Source organism: Salvelinus alpinus, chromosome 8 (assembly GCF_045679555.1).
Source record: "Salvelinus alpinus chromosome 8, SLU_Salpinus.1, whole genome shotgun sequence".
Taxonomy (NCBI): Eukaryota; Metazoa; Chordata; class Actinopteri; order Salmoniformes; family Salmonidae; genus Salvelinus; species Salvelinus alpinus.
In genome coordinates, this window is record NC_092093.1 from 54,764,275 (window position 1) to 54,784,086 (window position 19,812).

General features: G+C 45.1%; 1 protein-coding gene across 1 annotated transcript in view; it reads left to right on the plus strand.

Moving 5' to 3' along the window:
* Positions 1-19,812, plus strand: part of LOC139583293 (serine/threonine-protein kinase 17A-like) — a 54,145-nt gene that overhangs the window by 28,335 nt on the left and 5,998 nt on the right. Inside the window, exons 3-5 of the mRNA XM_071414201.1 lie at positions 6,708-6,852; positions 9,053-9,179; positions 9,289-9,337. Of these exons, the coding sequence (XP_071270302.1) occupies positions 6,708-6,852; positions 9,053-9,179; positions 9,289-9,337 (321 nt within the window). The remainder of the gene's footprint in view (positions 1-6,707; positions 6,853-9,052; positions 9,180-9,288; positions 9,338-19,812) is intronic.

Sequence of the window (19,812 nt, forward strand, 5' to 3'; positions counted from 1 at the left end):
AGGGAGGGAGAGAGAGACTGAGGGAGGGAGAGAGAGACTGAGGGAGGGAGAGAGAGACTGAGGGAGGGAGGGAGAGAGGGAGAGACTGAGGGAGGGAGGGAGAGGGAGAGACTGAGGGAGGGAGGGAGAGACTGAGGGAGGGAGGGAGAGAGAGACGGAGGGAGGGAGGGAGAGAGAGACGGAGGGAGGGAGGGAGAGAGAGACGGAGGGAGGGAGAGGGAGAGAGAGAGGAGGGAGGGAGAGAGAGACGGAGGGAGGGAGAGAGAGACGGAGGGAGAGAGAGAGAGAGACGGAGGGAGGGAGAGAGAGAGAGACGGAGGGAGGGAGAGGGAGAGAGACGGAGGGAGGGAGAGAGAGAGAGACGGAGGGAGGGAGAGAGAGAGAGAGACGGAGGGAGGGAGAGAGAGAGAGACGGAGGGAGGGAGGGAGAGAGAGAGAGACGGAGAAAGAGGGAGAGAGAGACGGAGAAAGAGGGAGAGAGAGACGGACGGAGGGAGAGAGAGACGGACGGAGGGAGAGAGAGAGACGGAGGGAGTGAGAGAGAGACTGAGGGAGGGAGAGAGACTGAGGGAGGGAGAGAGAGACTGAGGGAGGGAGACTGAGGGAGGGAGGGAGGGAGAGACTGAGGGAGGGAGGGAGAAGGAGAGAGATGAGACGGAGAAAGAGGGAGAGAGACGGAGGGAGACGAGAGACTAGACGGAGATGGAGGGAGAAGGAGAGAAAGAGGGAGAGAGACGGAGAGAGAGAGAGACGGAGGGAGAGAGAAAGAGATGGAGGGAGAGAGAAAGAGATGGAGGGAGAGAGATGGGAGGGAGAAAAAGCACTTTTTCCCCCTTCTTTTTTTGACAGCTGCTTGATATTTTGGGGCACTAGAGCAAACCCGGAGACATGAGGAGGAGGAGAGGGACCGGGAGTGGCGTGGGCTTCAGATGAGGGACAGCCTGAAATTATAGAGCGCTAATCAAACAATTACAGTATGAGGCGGAAGGAGGGAGGGAAGTCGAATGGGGGGGGGGATTAGCGAGCCAGGGTCCAAAGTGCTCTTTTCCAGGCAGGATGGCGAGGGCAGGGGCTGGATGAGGGAGTGTGGCCTCATTGGGCTCTCCTCTCTGGGCCCCAACTGGGAGTTCATTATCGCCGTAGTGCTCCACGGTGGCACGCGAGGTCCCGGGCCGTGGCTTCCAGCCCAGAGAGAGAGAGAGAGAGGGAGGGGGGGATATGAGCAATGAGGGAGGGTTAATCTCATCTCCGGACTGGAGCAAGGGGGATAGCCCGTCTCCAGTGAAGCTACACTGAGCTCTTTCTCTCCATCCTCCATTGATAAAGTGGCTAGTCTTTGTGTTGCTTGTTCGAGTGGAAACAAAACAGGTTACCAGAAATAGACCAGACGGATCCTGTGTTCCGATTGGCTGAAATGAGTGATAAAAGTTGGATCGATCTTTCCCGGCAGTGCATCATTGATTTAATTAATCCATGGCACAGGAAAACGTTCTCTCAACGATCTTGGCAAGGGGCCAATACAAATATACAGTAGTGGATTCAAAAACACAATGTGCACGAGAGCACATACCCTTTGACATAAAGTTTTCCAGGCCTTGTCTAACAAGTGGGGTTCCTTTCAGCAGGCAACATAATGAACATGAACGCTTGTAGAAACACAACTCATACCACTGACTGGGAGAAATGTTTCCATCCAGGAGGATGAGAAGGATGGAGGGATGACTTGTTCTCCAGATTTCTCTCTCACTCAGCCTCCCAGAGGAGCTTAAAGCTGTGACTTACCCACAGGTCACCTACTGATTGTCACCAGGTCACCTACTGACTGTCACCAGGTCACCTACTGACTGTCACCAGGTCACCTACTGACTGTCACCTACTGACTGTCACCTACTGACTGTCACCAGGTCACCTACTGACTGTCACCTACTGACTGTCACCTACTGACTGTCACCAGGTCACCTACTGACTGTCACCTACTGACTGTCACCTACTGACTGTCACCTGGTCACCTACTGACTGTCACCTGGTCACCTACTGACTGTCACCTGGTCACCTACTGACTGTCACCTACTGACTGTCACCTACTGACTGTCACCCACTGATTGTCGCCCGGTCACCCACTGATTGTCGCCCGGTCACCCACTGACTGTCACCAGGTCATAAAAGATAGGACAGATAAAAGTGGATCCCTGATACACTGTTGGCTGTCTAATTCCAACACTTCTAGACAAGGCAGAGCATCTTGTTCTCTGGCCCCTTATGCAGTTATTGAGGCCAACCTGCTGCACTAAGAGCTATTTCTAAATCGTAGAAATTCCAAGAACTTGTTTTGCGCATGTGATGTTGGTGTGTGTGTGACATCTTGGCATTAACAGTTCATGAGTGTGGTGCGTGTACGTGCCCTCAGATTAGAAGGGCGTTGAACACTCGGCCCTACAGTACCACACCACAGTAGTGTAACGACTGGCCAGACGTGCTCTCATCATCCAAAACAGCAATGACCTAGTTATGAATCTGCCAGATTTCTATTCCCTCTCGACCCTGGTGCACTCAGTGGTTAGAGGCCCAACTGGCTATAATTACTGGCCCTGATAACAGAGGAACCATTTTGAGCCCTCAGTGTCTGTGGATAATACAGAGAGACAGCGACGCTCTGAGAAACTGTCCCCAAAAGCCCCGGCCACCGGGAAGCGTTTTGGTTCTGGGCCGTATTGTCTAATGACTTTTCTCTGCCAGTTGGACGTGTCTGCTGTCCCGCCTTATACTGGTCTTCAGTTTAAACAGAATTAGCTCTGTTGTTTTGGTACCAAGCGGCTAACATTTAAAACATTCAGAGTTGTATATTTTTGTTAAGCTTTAAAGTAATTGGGGCAGTTTCTTTGCCCAAATGGTGGGTCAGGATTGTCAGGTCTCTCCAGAGATGTTTGATTGGGTTCAAGTCCGGGCTCTGGCTGGGCCACTCAAGGACATTCAGAGACTTGTCCCGAAGCCACTCCTGCGTTGTCTTGGCTGTGTGCTTAGGGTCATTGTCCTGTTGGAAGGTGAACCTTCGCCCCAGTATGATGTCCTGAGCGCTCTGGAGCAGGTTTACATCACGGATCTCTCTGTACTTTGCTCCATTCAACTTTGCCTTGATCCTGACTAGTCTCCCAGACCCTGCTGCTGAAAAACAACCCTGTACAGGATGATTCTGCCACCTCCAGGCTTCACCATAGGGATGGTGCCAGGTTTCCTCCAGACTTGACGCTTGGCTTTCAGGCCAGAGAGTTCAATCTTGGTTTCATCAGACCAGAGAATCTTGTTTCTCATGGTCTGAGAGTCTTTTGTCAAACTCCAAGCGGGCTATCATGTGCCTTTTACTGAGGAGTGGCTTCCGTCTGGCCACTCTACCACAAAGGCCTGATTGGTGGAGTGCTGCAGAGATGGTTGTCCTTCTGGAAAGTTCTCCCATCTCCACAGAAGAACTCTGGAGCTCTGTCAGAGTGACCATTTGGGTTCTTGGTCACCTCCCTGACCAAGGCCCTTCTCCCCCAATTGCTCAGTTTTGCCGGGCGGCCAGCTCTAGGAAGAGTCTTGGTGGTTCCAAACTTCTTCCATTTAAGAAGGATGGAGGCAACTGTGTTCTAGGGTACCTTCAATGCTGCATACATTTTTTGAACCCTTCCCCAGATCTGTGCCTCGACACAATCATGTCTCAGAGCTCTACAGACAATTCCTTCGACCTCATGGCTTGGTTTTTGCTCTGAAATACACTGTCAACTGTGGGACCTTATATAGACTTGTGTGTGCCTTTCCAAATCATGTCCAATCATTTGAATTTAGCACAGGTGGACTCCTGAATTTAATTTAGAGTCTCATAGCAAAGGGTCTGAATACTATATATATATAAGGTATTTTGGTTTCTATATTTTTTTTAAATAAAATTTCTAAAAACCTGTTTTTGCCTTGTCATTATGGGGTATTGTGTGTAGACTGATGAGGAAAACATTTATTTAATCCATTTTAGAATAAGGCTGTAAAGTAACAAAAAGTGAAGGGGTCTGAATACTTTCTGAATGCACTATTTATCATACATCATTGTATACCTAAAGCTACAGTCCAGACCTAGTATAACAGTAATGCCAGGGAACCTGCCAGGGAACCAGGGAACCTCTGAACACATCAGCCTCCCACCAAGCATCGTTACCTATCGCTCCAGAGCAAGGGAAACAAGGTCTCAGAGCGAGTGACGACACCGATTGAAACACTACTAGTGTACACCGGTTACGCTAGCTGTAAGGCAGCATTAACCCAAACCACCAGTCAGGAGAAACGCAGTCCTAGTGTACACCGGTTACGCTAGCTGTAAGGCAGCATTAACCCAAACCACCAGTCAGGAGAAACGCAGTCCTAGTGTACACCGGTTACGCTAGCTGTAAGGCAGCATTAACCCAAACCACCAGTCAGGAGAAACGCAGTCCTAGTGTACACCGGTTACGCTAGCTGTAAGGCAGCATTAACCCAAACCACCAGTCAGGAGAAACGCAGTCCTAGTGTACACCGGTTACGCTAGCTGTAAGGCAGCATTAACCCAAACCACCAGTCAGGAGAAACGCAGTCCTAGTGTACACCGGTTACGCTAGCTGTAAGGCAGCATTAACCCAAACCACCAGTCAGGAGAAACGCAGTCCTAGTGTACACCGGTTACGCTAGCTGTAAGGCAGCATTAACCCAAACCACCAGTCAGGAGAAACGCAGTCCTAGTGTACACCGGTTACGCTAGCTGTAAGGCAGCATTAACCCAAACCACCAGTCAGGAGAAACGCAGTCCTAGTGTACACCGGTTACGCTAGCTGTAAGGCAGCATTAACCCAAACCACCAGTCAGGAGAAACGCAGTCCTAGTGTACACCGGTTACGCTAGCTGTAAGGCAGCATTAACCCTGACCACCAGTCAGGAGAAACACAGTCCTAGTGTACACCGGTTACGCTAGCTGTAAGGCAGCATTAACCCTAACCACCAGTCAGGAGAAACACCAGTCCTAGTGTACACCGGTTACGCTAGCTGTAAGGCAGCATTAACCCTGACCACCAGTCAGGAGAAACACAGCACTCACACAGTCATCAATCAGGACAGGTTATCCAAGACTCCCACACAACACAGCAAACCACTGGTCTAGGTCAAGACACTATGGACCGAGACAGAGTAGTGAAATGCAAAATGAAAGGTTTGACTGTTTGTACATGTAAGATGTGTTTTATACTTGAGGTCTATGTGACTTCAATGCAGAGATGTGTTTTATACTTGAGGTCTATGTGACTTCAATGTAGAGATGTGTTTTATACTTGAGGTCTATGTGACTTCAATGCAGAGATGTGTTTTATACTTGAGGTCTATGTGACTTCAATGCAGAGATGTGTTTTGTACTTGAGGTCTATGTGACTTCAATGCAGAGATGTGTTTTGTACTCGACGTCTATGTGACTTCAATGCAGAGATGTGTTTTGTACTCGACGTCTATGTGACTTCAATGCAGAGATGTGTTTTATACTTGAGGTCTATGTGACTTCAATGCAGAGATGTGTTTTGTACTTGAGGTCTATGTGACTTCAATGCAGAGATGTGTTTTGTACTCGACGTCTATGTGACTTCAATGCAGAGATGTGTTTTATACTTGAGGTCTATGTGACTTCAATGCAGAGATGTGTTTTGTACTTGAGGTCTATGTGACTTCAATGCAGAGATGTGTTTTGTACTTGAGGTCTATGTGACTTCAATGCAGAGATGTGTTTTGTACTCGACGTCTATGTGACTTCAATGCAGAGATGTGTTTTGTACTCGACGTCTATGTGACTTCAATGCAGAGATGTGTTTTGTACTTGACGTCTTCCAATGCACACCAGCAGATAGCAAGCCTGACAAATCAGACAAGATGAGATCTTTATCCAGTCAATGTGTGTCCACAGTGCTGCCGGAGGGGAGATCTTTAACCAGTCTGAATGTGTCCACAGTGCTGCCGGAGGGGAGATCTTTAACCAGTCTGAATGTGTCCACAGTGCTGCCGGAGGGGAGATCTTTATCCAGTCAATGTGTGTCCACAGTGCTGCCGGAGGGGAGATCTTTATCCAGTCAATGTGTGTCCACAGTGCTGCCGGAGGGGAGATCTTTATCCAGTCAATGTGTGTCCACAGTGCTGCCGGAGGGGAGATCTTTAACCAGTCTGAATGTGTCCACAGTGCTGCCGGAGGGGAGATCTTTAACCAGTCTGAATGTGTCCACAGTGCTGCCGGAGGGGAGATCTTTAACCAGTCAATGTGTCCACAGTGCGGCCGGAGGGGAGATTTGTAAACAGTCTGAATGTGTCCACAGTGCGGCCGGAGGGGAGATCTTTAACCAGTCTGAATGTGTCCACAGTGCGGCCGGAGGGGAGATTTGTAACCAGTCTGAATGTGTCCACAGTGCGGCCGGAGGGGAGATCTTTAACCAGTCTGAATGTGTCCACAGTGCGGCCGGAGGGGAGATCTTTAACCAGTCTGAATGTGTCCACAGTGCGGCCGGAGGGGAGATCTTTAACCAGTCTGAATGTGTCCACAGTGCTGCCGGAGGGGAGATCTTTAACCAGTCTGAATGTGTCCACAGTGCGGCCGGAGGGGAGATCTTTAACCAGTCTGAATGTGTCCACAGTGCGGCCGGAGGGGAGATCTTTAACCAGTCTGAATGTGTCCACAGTGCGGCCGGAGGGGAGATCTTTAACCAGTGTGTAGCGGAGAGGGACGAGGCCTTCATAGAGGAGGACGTTAAGAGGCTGTTGAGACAGATCCTAGAGGGGGTCTCCTTCCTCCACAGGAACAACGTGGTGCACCTGGACATCAAGGTCAGTCCCCGACCCCCGATAGACGCTTTACCTTATTTTATTAGGATCCCCAGCAGCTGCTCTTCCTGGGGTCCAACCTTTTATCAACGTTCACTTCTTATATGTATGTTAGAACGGCTTGAAGGGCCACGTCGCGATTAAAACATTCAGAAGAAGGCCGGACAGATCGTTTGTTTTGGGGGGGGGGGGGGGGGGTCGATTTCTTTGTCAAAAGACATTTGTGTGCCAGAAAAAGCCAGTTATCTGAAAATATATACTCTCTAGATGTTCAAGAGGTCCACATTTGAGCAATTAAGTCAGATAAACTCATGGCTACCATTGTGTTGTCTCTGCCTGCAGTTTGTAAGGAGTTGAAGGTAGTTTCTGGAGCCATTGCTAAGTAGGCCAACATATCTCTTTAAAGATGGAGGCAAGCTTTAATACTGTGGTTTAGATCCTCTACCAAACATACATGCAAGTTAGTCCCCACTAGACCTCCTCTCTAATGCTGCTGTCCAGTTAGCCCCACTAGACCTCCTCTCTAATGCTGCTGTCCAGTTAGCCCCACTAGACCTCCTCTCTAATGCTGCTGTCCAGTTAGCCCCACTAGACCTCCTCTCTAATGCTGCTGTCCAGTTAGTCCCACTAGACCTCCTCTCTAATGCTGCTGTCCAGTTAACCCCACTAGACCTCCTCTCTAATGCTGCTGTCCAGTTAGCCCCACTAGACCTCCTCTCTAATGCTGCTGTCCAGTTAGCCCCACTAGACCTCCTCTCTAATGCTGCTGTCCAGTTAGTCCCCACTAGACCTCCTCTCTAATGCTGCTGTCCAGTTAGCCCCACTAGACCTCCTCTCTAATGCTGCTGTCCAGTTAACCCCACTAGACCTCCTCTCTAATGCTGCTGTCCAGTTAGCCCCACTAGACCTCCTCTCTAATGCTGCTGTCCAGTTAGCCCCACTAGACCTCCTCTCTAATGCTGCTGTCCAGTTAGTCCCCACTAGACCTCCTCTCTAATGCTGCTGTCCAGTTAGCCCCACTAGACCTCCTCTCTAATGCTGCTGTCCAGTTAGCCCCACTAGACCTCCTCTCTAATGCTGCTGTCCAGTTAGCCCCACTAGACCTCCTCTCTAATGCTGCTGTCCAGTTAGCCCCACTAGACCTCCTCTCTAATGCTGCTGTCCAGTTAGCCCCACTAGACCTCCTCTCTAATGCTGCTGTCCAGTTAGCCCCACTAGACCTCCTCTCTAATGCTGCTGTCCAGTTAGCCCCACTAGACCTCCTCTCTAATGCTGCTGTCCAGTTAGTCCCCACTAGACCTCCTCTCTAATGCTGCTGTCCAGTTAGCCCCACTAGACCTCCTCTCTAATGCTGCTGTCCAGTTAGCCCCACTAGACCTCCTCTCTAATGCTGCTGTCCAGTTAGTCCCCACTAGACCTCCTCTCTAATGCTGCTGTCCAGTTAGTCCCCACTAGACCTCCTCTCTAATGCTGCTGTCCAGTTAGCCCCACTAGACCTCCTCTCTAATGCTGCTGTCCAGTTAGCCCCACTAGACCTCCTCTCTAATGCTGCTGTCCAGTTAGTCCCCACTAGACCTCCTCTCTAATGCTGCTGTCCAGTTAGCCCCACTATACCTCCTCTCTAATGCTGCTGTCCAGTTAGCCCCACTAGACCTCCTCTCTAATGCTGCTGTCCAGTTAGCCCCACTAGACCTCCTCTCTAATGCTGCTGTCCAGTTAGCCCCACTAGACCTCCTCTCTAATGCTGCTGTCCAGTTAGCCCCACTAGACCTCCTCTCTAATGCTGCTGTCCAGTTAGCCCCACTAGACCTCCTCTCTAATGCTGCTGTCCAGTTAGCCCCACTAGACCTCCTCTCTAATGCTGCTGTCCAGTTAGCCCCACTAGACCTCCTCTCTAATGCTGCTGTCCAGTTAGCCCCACTAGACCTCCTCTCTAATGCTGCTGTCCAGTTAGTCCCCACTAGACCTCCTCTCTAATGCTGCTGTCCAGTTAGCCCCACTAGACCTCCTCTCTAATGCTGCTGTCCAGTTAGTCCCCACTAGACCTCCTCTCTAATGCTGCTGTCCAGTTAGCCCCACTAGACCTCCTCTCTAATGCTGCTGTCCAGTTAGCCCCACTAGACTTCCTCTCTAATGCTGCTGTCCAGTTAGCCCCCACTAGACGACCTCTCTAATGCTGCTCTCACGCTGCTCTTCTCTCCAGCCCCAGAACATTCTGTTGACCTGCGATGCTCCTCTGGGGGACATTAAGATTGTGGACTTTGGTCTGTCCAGGATGGTGAGCAGCAGTCAGGAGCTCAGAGAGATCATGGGGACCCCGGAGTATGTGGGTGAGTAGAGCAGCGGACACACAACCTCTGACCTGACCAGCGGCCATGTTGTTATGACCATCATGGTCACTCCAAGTCTTCAGTTAATAAGTCATTTTGTCTTTTGCAGCTCCAGAAATCCTTGATTACGAACCAATTAGCACAGCAACAGACATGTGGTAAGTGACCTTTCACAGTAACTTGGTGCAGTGGTTCTCAAACCTCTCCTCGGGACCCTCAGCCATTCCATGTGTTTGAGAGCTAGCACACAGTAACTTGGTGCAGTGGTTCTCAAACCTCTCCTCGGGGACCCTCAGCCATTCCATGTGTTTGAGAGCTAGCACACAGTAACTTAGTGCAGTGGTTCTCAAACCTCTCCTCGGGACCCTCAGCCATTCCATGTGTTTGAGAGTTAGCACACAGTAACTTGGTGCAGTGGTTCTCAAACCTCTCCTCGGGGACCCTCAGCCATTCCATGTGTTTGAGAGCTAGCACACAGTAACTTAGTGCAGTGGTTCTCAAACATCTCCTCGGGACCCTCAGCCATTCCATGTGTTTGAGAGCTAGCACACAGTAACTTGGTGCAGTGGCTCTCAAACCTCTCCTCGGGGACCCTCAGCCATTCCATGTGTTTGAGAGCTAGCACACAGTAACTTGGTGCAGTGGTTCTCAAACCTCTCCTCGGGGACCCTCAGCCATTCCATGTGTTTGAGAGCTAGCACACAGTAACTTGGTGCAGTGGCTCTCAAACCTCTCCTCGGGGACCCTCAGCCATTCCATGTGTTTGAGAGCTAGCACACAGTAACTTAGTGCAGAGGTTCTCAAACATCTCCTCGGGGACCCTCAGCCATTCCATGTGTTTGAGAGCTAGCACACAGTAACTTGGTGCAGTGGCTCTCAAACCTCTCCTCGGGGACCCTCAGCCATTCCATGTGTTTGAGAGCTAGCACACAGTAACTTGGTGCAGTGGTTCTCAAACCTCTCCTCGGGGACCCTCAGCCATTCCATGTGTTTGAGAGTTAGCACACAGTAACTTGGTGCAGTGGTTCTCAAACCTCTCCTCGGGACCCTCAGCCATTCCATGTGTTTGAGAGCTAGCACACAGTAACTTAGTGCAGTGGTTCTCAAACATCTCCTCGGGACCCTCAGCCATTCCATGTGTTTGAGAGCTAGCACACGGTAACTTGGTGCAGTGGCTCTCAAACCTCTCCTCGGGGACCCTCAGCCATTCCATGTGTTTGAGAGCTAGCACACAGTAACTTAGTGCAGTGGTTCTCAAACCTCTCCTCGGGGACCCTCAGCCATTCCATGTGTTTGAGAGCTAGCACACAGTAACTTAGTGCAGAGGTTCTCAAACCTCTCCTCGGGACCCTCAGCCATTCCATGTGTTTGAGAGCTAGCACACAGTAACTTGGTGCAGTGGTTCTCAAACCTCTCCTCGGGGACCCTCAGCCATTCCATGTGTTTGAGAGTTAGCACACAGTAACTTGGTGCAGTGGTTCTCAAACCTCTCCTCGGGGACCCTCAGCCATTCCATGTACTTGATCTATTCCAGAGCTAGCACACCTGATTCAACTGGTCAACTAATCATCAAGCCTTTTAGATCAATCAGGTGAGTTAGTTCAGAGCTACAACAACATTGTGAAACATTGAAGAGAGGTTTGAGAACCACTGTCTTAGTTCAACAGTATGTGGTATGGCTTGTAATTGTTTTATCCAATAGCTTCTGTCGTGGAAAATCATTTTCAAATACAACGCTTACCAGAACTTTTAAAATCAAACATGCTCTTTATTACAACTGTACAGCCCACTGGCATGTCCCCGCGGAACACACCCCGCGGAACACACACTTTCTCAGAACTCCAGCTACTCTATTTATACACACAGTATTGTCCGTCCCCTATGAAGTCATTCACCACCATCTGCTTTCAATTTGTTTATAATAGTGGCTGGACCCTCTATCCCAGCGTGTCCAATTACCTCTAGGCGTCACTCTGTCTGACATGTATGTTTGTAATAGAATGGTCAAACCATATGTCTAGTGTCCAATTGCTTTTAGGCGCCACTCTGTCTGACATGTATGTTATTATGTCTATGTCTGCTCTGGTACCCCAATGGTGGAACAAACTCCCTCACGACGCCAGGTCAGCGGAGTCAATCACCACCTTCCGAAGACACCTGAAACCCCACCTCTCCAAGGAATACCCAGGATAGGACAAAGTAATCCTTCTACCCCCCCCCCCTTAAAAGAGTTAGATGCACCATTGTAAAATGGTTGTTCCACTGGATATCATAAGGTGAATACACCAAGTTGTAAGTCACTCTGGACAAGAGCGTCTGCTAAATGACCCAAATGCAAATGTAATTATACTGTTCACCTATCTTATACCTCTATATGTTATCCATGTGTGTAATTGTACTCCTACAATCCCACCTCTGGGGCTAATTAGCCACATAAATAATAGAAACATGACTTTGGGATAGTAAATGAAAATACCTACGATATACAAGAAAATACAAAAACAGAAGAAAGCACATAAACCAACTAGATCAAACATTCTCAAATGATTAAAACTAAAATAGGAGTACAAGATCCAATTAGAAACATTAATAAAAACCTAACTAGACCAAACATCTCCAGTTGACATAAGAGTAAAAGATCTAATTAGAAACATTAATAAAAATATAATTAATCCATTCTAAGTTCATATTTGGTGTTATCCACAAAAATATAGATTCAAATCCTGATTTAACCTCATCTCTGGCCTTGAAATCCCTAGGTAGACCTCTAAGCAGTCCAATTGCATTAAGGTATACCTCAGGATCCTTATCATAAGCCATTTTAACTCTAGGTTTAACATAGTCATCATGGAGTGATTCAATAATAGTAACCTATTTAATTGCTCTAACTAAGGCACAAGGACCAATCCATCCATCAGGCAATACATTCAACAGTTAGTTTTTTTTCACACATCCAGAAACTATCAGCAATACCTCTGTCTTGATTTTTCAACATAGTAAGAGATGGCGCAACCTGAGTTATGTAACTACACAACCCTTTTCTATTCATAATCAACCCTTTATCATTACTTTTACGAACTCCCGCATTCTCTAACACCCAAATAGTATCACATTCTACAGTGGTGTTTCCTACATCAATTCCTTCGGTGTGGTGTCTGTAAAATCATTCATATTTTCCTTTAACCACGGTACCTCTGTCTAATTGAGGTACATTTTAATTCAGTTCTAATGTTATAGGCAGCACAATCATTGTCTCCCAGCATGGTTTCATTCAACATAGTTTTACCCCTAGTGCCTACCCAGAGCAATCCTACATTTTATGTCACACAAGGGAATAGAATACTTTCTATTGGTACAATAGTCATTTTTCCAACTTACACAGTTTTTAAATGATGCTGGTTCAGAGACTATTAAAAGATCAGACAAAGGTGATTTTCTTCACAAAATACAATTGTCCATTCTGTGTCTGTTTGCCATATTCTTAGCCCATTCGTATCACTTCTTCTTCACTACTTCTTCTCGTGTGGTGTCCTTGAGTGCTTCTGATTCTGATATATCTAATTCTGTTGCTTTTTCAATGTTCTTATCTTGAGGTAGATCATTAGAGTTTATCAGAAAGTTTCAAATATCAGTAAAAACTCTCCTGACTGATGTCTCAGGTTGCTTTGTTGGCACGGTGGTCTGCTTGGTAAGGGCAGTCGATGTCATCTAGTGGTAGCTACTGTGGTCGTCACAGCAGCCGCCACCCTTGTTGTTGTCACAGGTCCTTCCTGTTCAGGTGCAGGGGTAGGTCTTCACCTTCCACTGGTTCAATCTTGTTCATGATGAGCACCTACTCGTCTTTTTCTTTGATTCATGTCAGGTCACATCCTTTCGGGTCCCAAACGACTTCTCCCTTTGTTTGGTGATGTGTCCATCCACAGAGTGCAATCTCCGATAAGGGTTTGATCCTTATGATTGAGATAGACTTCAGTTCTCCTGCTTCTGTTATACATTGAGGTGGAACATAGATTCTAACCTTGTCAGTCTTTTTGGATTGTTCGGCTGATTCCATTCTTCTCTTCCTGCTCCCACCATACATCTTGATTGTGCATTAGTCTGTTGTTTCTATACTAGCATTCACTGTTGCTTCTGTTATGTCAATGTCATTATTCTTTTGTTGTTCTAACATCAATTGTCTGTAAAGGAGGCCATTCAAAAGTTTAAAAGTCAATTGTGGGGAAATCCCCATTTTCTTCAGCTTGCAGGACTTTTCCTCCTCTTTCTTCACCTGAGGCTCCCTCCTCAGGCCGGACTTAGCTTCCATCTGGAAGGGTTTCAATTTTAGGAAAGAAACGTTCTTATTCTGTTCCTTGTGAGGCCTCTCCTCCTCTTCTGGGTGCATTAGTCGGTGCACGTGTCATATTTTGGCTTTCACTTGATTTACTGTTTTCTTGGCTCCTCCCTGGCATCTCAATCGTTTCCGCTGCTCCTGCTCCCTCCAGGCTCCCTCCTGGTGAATCAGCATCCTCAGTGTCCTCATCTCTATGTGGTTGTATCCTTCTCTCTGTTGGGACTCAGCTGCAGTGGGTCAGATGGTACCACGTCTGGCTTCTTTTTCACTTGGACGGCCGTTCTTGTTGCTTTGGCCACCTCATAGGGTCCATCTCTCCTCGGTTGATCCCACTTCCTCCGGATCCCTCCAACGTGGACTAGATCTCCAGGTACCACTGAGAGACGTCCTTCTGGTCCCCTTGGATCATCAGACGCAGAACCTCTCATCCTGGTTCAGGTTTCTGCCTACTTTCTGTGAAGCATTCATACTTAGAGACTTATGGCCTCTGTTCTAAGATTGCACCATACATCCTCTTACTTCCATCACTCATCACACAACAAACAGACATTCCAGATGAAGCTGGCGAACCCCTCTCCTTCTGGTTTCCTAAACATAAGACTTGGAAAACAACAGACAAAACATAACAGCATTGACAATGTTATGTGTTATGCATAAATATATTCATGCAAACTGTAATCTGAGACCATGACAATTCCCACTCTCTCTTTACCTGACTCTATGCCTCCAGGATACTTTTCTGCTGGACTCCACAAAAATAAAAGCCCTAAAAAGCTTCCTCATGCTTCCACCCAGTCTTCCCCTTTCGGCCACAGGTTCTGAGAGGTGTTCCCAAATCATGTCATTTTTACTTAGTTTCCCATCTACTCCATTTCAACTGATAATCATGTGCATAACCTACAATTAACATTCTCTCTTCTTGAATTAATTCAACACTGTATATGCTTTCATATCAATCCCTTTAACATGTTTGTTTAGAGTATAATATCCTATTATCCATTCTCTTTCACATGATGTATTAAAAATAAAACAAGTAGCCTCCAAACTCAACCCAGTATGTCTATAGTGGAATCTAATCTCTCTCTCTTTCTCTCTCTGATTCCACATCCTCTGTCATGGTGTTTTCAAGCTCACCCATTATTCAGCTGGACCTTACTTCTCGTGAGACTTATGCACCCACCAAAGAGAGACATAAAGAACTTTACCACTGCAGTGTTGTAAGAAGTATACCACCAGCCTGGTGTATCTTGATGTACACTCAGTCTCCAGAATGCAGCCCAAGCCCTTCCATTTCTGGCTGTTTTTTCCTGAGGACATACACACTAACACATGGGTTATTCCCTGACAACAGACTTCCTTCTTATAGCAAGATCACTAAATCTTAATTTTTAATAACAGCCCTATGTAAACATTCTGCCTCAATATCTGGCCTCCTGCCACAGAAATATTCATAATGATAGTTAAATGATGGTCCCTACGGCAACTACTGTAAAATAACATGTAATCAGTCAAGCGTCTTCCAGTTGGAAGAATATCCAATCCTAACAAAACTATGTCATAAGTTTCTTAAACTTTTGCTCTAATGTTCAAAATGCCACCACTTATTCTTTTTACCATATCTTTAGATATGTGAATTGTTCTATTTACTTTTAGAATTGTCCCTATATTTTACACAGCCAGCTGTCTTTCCTTTTCTGTGAATTATCTCTATTTTTATACATATTTCTAGAAATAACACCCCTTTACTACCATTACCTTCATTTATAAGTCCCCTAACCCATAACTGCCATTGTTTGATACATACTTAAAACATCCTTAAGTCAATTTAAAATAGATATCATTCCCTCCTGAGGAACATATTCACAACCTTATGTTCCTCAAAACAAATAAATTGACCAAACGAGAAAAAGAGAAAAAATAAATTATAATAATTGCACATTTGCAATATTACCACTATTTTTAATGTAATGGAAAACGTCCATCCGTTTCATTCTATGCCAATGTTATTGTTGGTCTCTGTCTTCTTCATCCTTGGGTAACATTGCACAACAGAATACCTTTTTATTCCATTATTTTATAAAAGTTTTATCATTACAATTCCAATGATATTATAAAACAAAATAAACAAAAAACCTTATCTAATCCTCTGTAAGTTGTCAACCTCCTTGTCTCAGGAGTATTTTCCAGAGTGGCCCTAGGCCTATTAAATTTAAACAGTGCTATATCTAAATAACTAAACAGTTATTTTGAAATACTTTTCCCAATCCAATATTCAGGATAACAGTCCTTAGTGTTTACTTTAACTCAAATTTGACCTTATCTATTCAATACACAACATCCCTTTAATAATTAACATTTATACTAAACACTTTTATTACCAGTACTATCTATTTTCCCAATAGCCCTTTTGTCTCAGTTTCTCTCATGAGTGGCCTGATAATAAAAAAATCAGTACCCCAATAACCTTAAGTCATTATTCTCCCAACAAATATAACATAATTTCAGCATGTCTTTTTTTTTTTTTTTAGATACAGTTCACAGGTCATCAGACACAGTTGTCCCTCACTATTCAGTCGATTAGGGCGGGTATGAGCTCCACACCCACTAGTGGTGATATTCTCTCCCATGCCCTAAAGCATTCTGACGTCACCTTTCATGACAACTCCCTTATTCTACTGGTGATCTCTCAGATGAATTACAGATGATGTAGTTATCAACAAAACCCTTACAGAAACCCACACTCCAATAAACCCTTTAGAAAAACTTTCAACACTTTTTATATGCATAATGAACAAAACACATTTGTGTATTCCCCCAAAGACCATAACCCCAAAGAACTGATAGTTTTACCTATGAACCCATGTTATATCGAAAATAAAAATTAAAATAAACCTATACGAATAACTTATTCAATTTAAGGGTACAACTCTTCATAATTTTCCCAGGGACATAATAGATTTTCAAAGTAATTATACAGTTTGAATAGAGTCTGGTGTCTTAAACATTTTATAAGTATATCCCACCTGTTCCAACAATTTCCAGTAAAAGGTGATCAGTCTTTTACAAGAAATTCCTAGGATTCAGGGCATTTTGAGACCATTAATATGTTTCCACTCCCCCTTTCTTTAGGAGCAACTTAAATACATTTTTCAAAAACATGTTCATCCTTTTGCATACCCAATTTGAAACTGAATTGGAAAAAACCCTTCCAATATATCTACTAATGCATATTCATTCCCAGTACATGGTGTACTCACTAGTGAATCATAAGCCAATAATCGCAAAGGGACTGGACTCACTCATCCAGAACTCCATGTTTTAGCCTTATCCAGATATTTTTATTTTTAAAGCGGCTGACTTTAATTAACTGCTTTCCACAGTAATGCAGTCTCCAATGACATTGTTGACCAGAGAAGATTAAAAAACCCTTTTTTTCCCTTATTCTTTCTGGAAAAGAAAGTGTACATATTGTTAATATTCACAACGTTACCTTTTAGTCAGCAAACCAATAATTTTACTTATCCATAGATTTTATTCTAAAGCGTCTTTAACAGTTCCAGAGAATTGTGGTATAGAATGTCTAACAATTAAAATTCCATCGTTATTTTACTAGATGTCAAACGTGATCCAATACTTCTTCTTGACCACATATAAACTGTAATCTCTATGAAACACTCATTGTTCGCTCAGAGACTATACACCAACAAGTAAAAAATTCCATTCTCACTAACCTCAAACCAATTAGTTGTTTGTTATTTTGACAAGGAAATAAACTCTTGTATAGCGGCATTTCCTACTACCGCACTAAGTTCTAATGTCACATTACACTACCCGATATACCTATATCCAGAACAGAGAGCTATTTTCTTATTGGTTCTTAGATCTTGTCAATAGTTCTGCCAATCACCCGCACGTCTGCGAGGACTAGAGGAACCACACACACAACCTCATCGCAATGTATTTTCTGATGATAGAATGTTGACATCAGAACGCCTACAAATCGAGCTTCACATTTTGGTCCCATGCGACTATTTATTTATTTATTTTTCCTAAATACTCCCATGTATTTCTACACCTTTTATTTACTATTTTTCCGAGTTAGAGCCAATCTCCTTTCCAATTAATAATTCATTTGTCACATCACTTAATTTCTTTTATCGAAGCCTACTCTATACAGTACATACATTATTTCTGAATACTACAGCATCAACTCTACTCTGTCACAGGAGAGCTGCGCGCTCCCTCTCCTGGACGTTCTGCCTACATACACACACAACTCGTCTTTCCTTCCTAATCTTCTATTTTTACACAGATCTACTCATTTCTTACAACATTATCATTCATCCTTTTATGTTTCATCCGTTCATTCAATCCCTTTGTTTTTACCTCAAAACAACTCAGTCTTTCTTTATTGACTTAATTCACTTCCTTCTACATAAGCCTAGACTTCTACAATATGACGAGACTACTGTCTAATCGGATCAGCTTGTCTTCATATCCTATTCAACCCCCAATACTTATCTTTTCTTCTATTCTTAGAGTAGTATTGTGGCATGACCTACTGAATTACCAAACCCTGGTAGCTAGACAGAGCGGTTTTTTATTCGCAGGATTTCTTTTGCATTTGAACGCCGCACAATCGGGCCAACGTTTTTCCTGCACCTACTACTTCACTCATACAGTCCTCATTTCAGAGCGGAAACTATGAATATTTATTTAACTACTGATTTATGTTTTGACCGTATAAGTTACTTTTGCAGTTGAACGCCGCACAATCGGGCCAACGTTTTCCTACAACCTACCGATTTATGCTTTGACCGTATAAGTTACTTTTGCAGTTGAACGCCGCACAATCGGGCTAACGTTTTCCTACAACCTACTGTTTTATGCTTTGACTGTATAAGCTACTTTTGCAGTTGAACGCCGCACAATCGGGCTAACGTTTTCCTACAACCTACTGTTTTATGCTTTGACTGTATAAGCTACTTTTGCAGTTGAACGCCGCACAATCGGGCTAACGTTTTCCTGCCTTCTAAATATTTCATCCGTTCAGTCCTTCTTTCAAAGCGGTAACCATGAAATATTAATTTAACTACTAAATATTCACCAACAGACCCTTCTGCCGCGCTGTGAATATCCCACCCAAGCAGACCTTTTCAAAAATGTTAACCAGCCATCTCAGCCAGATGCGCAAACAACCGCATCATTTAAGCTACACATTCGAGCGGTCTGATCTGAACGAGCGCATGCATGCTCACTCTACATCTAACACAAGCAAAGTTCACAGCACCTATTCACTCAGTCTCTATACATGCGCATACATTTACATTTAATACCATTCCCCAAATTACACATACATGCAAATTCATTGAATTTAAAAGTTCTTTTGTATTTACTGGTTTCATTTTAGGAAATTTGAAAGAGAGACTTACGTGGCGCTCCTCTCGCTGAGACAGTATCTCTGGAGCAATCTTACACAAACATTTCAACTATTGTAAGAACTTGCTTACCGTCTAGTTGGGCGGCCACCTCTGTTTGTTTAGATTGTCCAAAGAACCCATCATCAGCCAAGAACGTCCCAGTCCCTATCAGCTCCTGGCTAGCTCGCCAATTATGTCGTGGAAAATCATTTTCAAATACAACGCTTACCAGAACTTTTAAAATCAAACATGCTCTTTATTACAACTGTACAGCCCACTGGCATGTCCCCGCGGAACACACCCCGCGGAACACACACTTTCTCAGAACTCCAGCTACTCTATTTATACACACAGTATTGTCCGTCCCCTATGAAGTCATTCACCACCATCTGCTTTCAATTTGTTTATAATAGTGGCTGGACCCTCTATCCCAGCGTGTCCAATTACCTCTAGGCGTCACTCTGTCTGACATGTATGTTTGTAATAGAATGGTCAAACCATATGTCTAGTGTCCAATTGCTTTTAGGCGCCACTCTGTCTGACATGTATGTTATTATGTCTATGTCTGCTCTGGTACCCCAATGGTGGAACAAACTCCCTCACGACGCCAGGTCAGCGGAGTCAATCACCACCTTCCGAAGACACCTGAAACCCCACCTCTCCAAGGAATACCCAGGATAGGACAAAGTAATCCTTCTACCCCCCCCCCCCTTAAAAGAGTTAGATGCACCATTGTAAAATGGTTGTTCCACTGGATATCATAAGGTGAATACACCAAGTTGTAAGTCACTCTGGACAAGAGCGTCTGCTAAATGACCCAAATGCAAATGTAATTATACTGTTCACCTATCTTATACCTCTATATGTTATCCATGTGTGT